The following is a 3,180-nucleotide window of genomic DNA, read 5'->3' on the forward strand; positions in this document are numbered from 1 at the left end:
TATATACCAAAAAGTGCACAGTTTTATTGCTAAAAATAAATGAAGGATGCCTTCAAGGTGGTGTTTATTCAAAGGTGGTGTTTATTCAGTATTTGTGCTGTAAACAGAAATCCTCTAGGGTTTGGTCATGCAATGTATATCAAGTGTACAGTTTTTCAAGCTCTTCAGCAAGTATGCTGCCCTAGTCATTGCTAAGAAACTTGCTACAGTTTTTACTGTGTGTTTACACTGTCTTGAGACTGTTCTCTATCTCATATGCTTCAATGTGATGTGATGGTGCTGGATACATGTTTAGAGTTGTTACTATACTGTAGAATCTGGTGTCTGTTTGGTGGACATCCTTTGACGGATAACAACTCAATCCACTAATGCCTAAAACCTTTGCAAATTATTGCATATATGCACACGTACTCAGTTGCTCGCGTTATCCGCTTGCTTTCATCATTTTCTCATTCAAGCGCTCTCTTTAAATTCCACCTAATAAGAAAATGTTGTCTTGGGGCCGTCTGGTCAGCTTGAACTAGGATGTCAGTGAGAACACAATGGGGCATAGCACTGACTTAACATCACGGTTAATAATTTACAGACCTGCTGCAAATGTTTCACAGCACATTTTTTCCCCCATGAGGAGATCACTTGTTTAAATTGTGGTGTGAATAACTGACTATATTCAAGCACAGCTCACAGAGTCCAATTACTAATCTCAGCAGATAAGCATTTCTGCTGTTATCTGGAGTTTTGAATTCAATTGAATTAGAGAACAGGGGCCCCGCAAGTTGATGTTGGTCAGTGTAATAATAATAATGCATCTTTGTTCATATACAATGGCAAACTTTGAAACGCTCGGGATCCCTGCTTAACAAAGCATTTAGATGGAAATCAAGGTCAGATTGATGTTTATTTGTTTTGGCCTTAGGACCTGTATGAAAATAGCCCTCAATGAGGAAAAACTCCCACGAAAACCTCATCAACATTAAAGGCAGTTTGTTCTGTTTGTGTGTTGCTGTTTACCAGGGAGGCTTTTGATCACTGACACCCCCAATAGATAAAGTGAAGCATGAAGGCCAAATCCTGCCCCGCATTGATCTGAACAAACATCCCCCTCCCGTTGCCAGCATACACGCACACACGCATACGCACACACGCTGTCCTAATATTACCATAGTGTTAGTACTCTACAGCAAGATCAACAGTGTGTGACAACAGCTGTGTCACATTATGAATATTGCAACATCAATGGGTGCAGAGGTCATTATACGAATTAATTGGCAGTGGTGCTGTCATTAACGCTATCCAAACACGCCTATAGTTAATGCGAATGATCCAAAAATGTTTTATCTAATTGTTTATTCATGCTGTCCCTCCATTATTCGTTTTCAGCTTTTGCTAGTAGCATTAGGGTCATCCTGTGTGTAAGTTGCAGACAAGAGATTTTGCACTATTCTGTGAATGTTATTTCTTCAAAGTTGCCCTGCATTATTAATTTGAGTGTTAGTTTCAAGTTGCCTTGGGTACTTATCTTTGTGTTTTTACCCTCCAACCCTCTGTAATCTCCTATTACCCCCTCCACTTTGCCCATTCCCCCTTTGCTACCCTCCTCTCTCTCCCTCCCTTTTTTTCTCTCCCAGGCGAGTGATGCATGCTGCAAACGGTGCGTGCGTGTAGTGTGAGCGAGAGCCATCGGTGTATGCGTGTGCTTGTGTTGCGTGTGTGTTTGACTGTATGAGTGTGTGTGCTTGAATGTGTGTTGAGAGAGCGAGAGAGAGCAAGAGCGAACGAGAGAGAGAGAGAGAGAGAGAGAGACGGATAGACCGAGCCTCTAACACGGAGCATGCCTCTGCGTCCGGCAGCCGGCAAACATGAGCCACCGAGCCCTCCACGGCAGGACCAGCAGCAGCAGCAGCACACACACACACACTCACACACACTCACACACCCTCACACACACGCAGCAAACGGCAGCCAGGGGGCCAGCACTGACAGCAGCAGCTCCCGGGAAGAGGACAGTGGCGTTCCCGTTCCTCACGGTGTTCCGGCTTTCCGTCCCAGTGCAGAGCGTAGCAACAGTGCAAGAGCACCCATGGAGGAGCCAACAGGCAACACGGTGGTCATCCGCATTGGAATCCCAGACTTGCAGCAGACGGTAAGAGCTCATTCTGTAGCCAGAGTATAAAAGAGAGGTAATCTGCCTCTCCCCCTTCCTCTTTGAATAGGTGCTTTCTACCTCTCTACTGCTGGCTTTATGTATTATCTGTCCTTTTAAACATCGTCAGCTTTTAATTTTTTGTCTTTTCCGTCAGCTTCTCTTTATCGTTATCACCCATGCTCTTCTTTTCCCTTGTTTTCGGTTTTGGTTTTTTTTGGTATGCACACTTAGTAGCTGTGTTTGCTTGCTGGCTTCTGGGGGTTCCACTCCTCCCCTCCCCACCTTTTCCACTGTTGCCTCGCTAATAAATCTACCTCTTCATTAACTGGGCTTCAGCTGACTTTGACAACTGGCCACTTAGGGTGAGAATGGGGACTGAGGGAAGGGGGAGGAACGGAAAAGGCATCAGGGGTAACGGAGGCTGTGAGGTGATTGCAAATGCCCAAGAAGGCACGAGGTAGAGAATCATGACAGTTATACCTAAACAGTAAAACTTTACCTCATCATGTCGTCTTCCCACTGTGTTTGCTCTGTGCCCAGAGAGTATAACAGGTCCAATCATACACTGTTCCACCACTAATGAAGCTGCAGTTTCTCTGAATGTGTAGCCTGTGCCTGTGTAGTATTGCAGCCACTGAAAATAAAAGCAGAACCATCAGACTGTTGAAACCATTTGATCGCCTTCACAAGTGTGTCCATATCGGTATGTGATTGCTGCAGAGGGTGGTGTGAAACAGGACAAATGGGCACATAGTAAATTAGTTCTGTCATTCAGTTTTCAAGCTATCTCATTCATGTAGATTCAACAACATTGAGTAATGCAGTGCAGTGGAACATCTCTCACTGAAGTGTCAAGGTGCCATTTCTTTGAGGTTAACGGGGATCTTCAATCTGATTTCCTGGAACTGCACTTAACTGCAGAGAAATAGCATTTTACTGTTTGATTGGCTGTAAAATAAAACGTTCAGCTCAACATATCTTGACCCCATGTTATATGTCTGCAGCTATTGCTGCTCTCTCTCTCTCTCTCTCTC

The 3,180-nt window shown here is 44.4% G+C and overlaps 1 protein-coding gene across 9 annotated transcripts in view; it reads left to right on the forward strand.

Moving 5' to 3' along the window:
• The first annotated feature begins 1,835 nt into the window (after positions 1-1,835).
• shank3a (SH3 and multiple ankyrin repeat domains 3a) overlaps positions 1,836-3,180 on the forward strand; it is a 164,907-nt gene continuing 163,562 nt past the window's right edge. For all 9 annotated transcript variants that reach the window (XR_001290534.1, XR_001290535.1, XM_005745983.2 and 6 more), the window contains exon 1: positions 1,836-2,143. Coding sequence is in view for 7 of the 9 variants with exons in the window: in XM_005745983.2 (XP_005746040.1) it covers positions 2,081-2,143 (63 nt within the window). In the remaining 2 variants the exon portion in view is untranslated. The remainder of the gene's footprint in view (positions 2,144-3,180) is intronic.

This window comes from Pundamilia nyererei, unplaced genomic scaffold (genome assembly GCF_000239375.1).
Source record: "Pundamilia nyererei isolate P.nyererei 1_Seehausen unplaced genomic scaffold, PunNye1.0 scaffold00170, whole genome shotgun sequence".
NCBI classification, from domain to species: Eukaryota; Metazoa; Chordata; class Actinopteri; order Cichliformes; family Cichlidae; genus Pundamilia; species Pundamilia nyererei.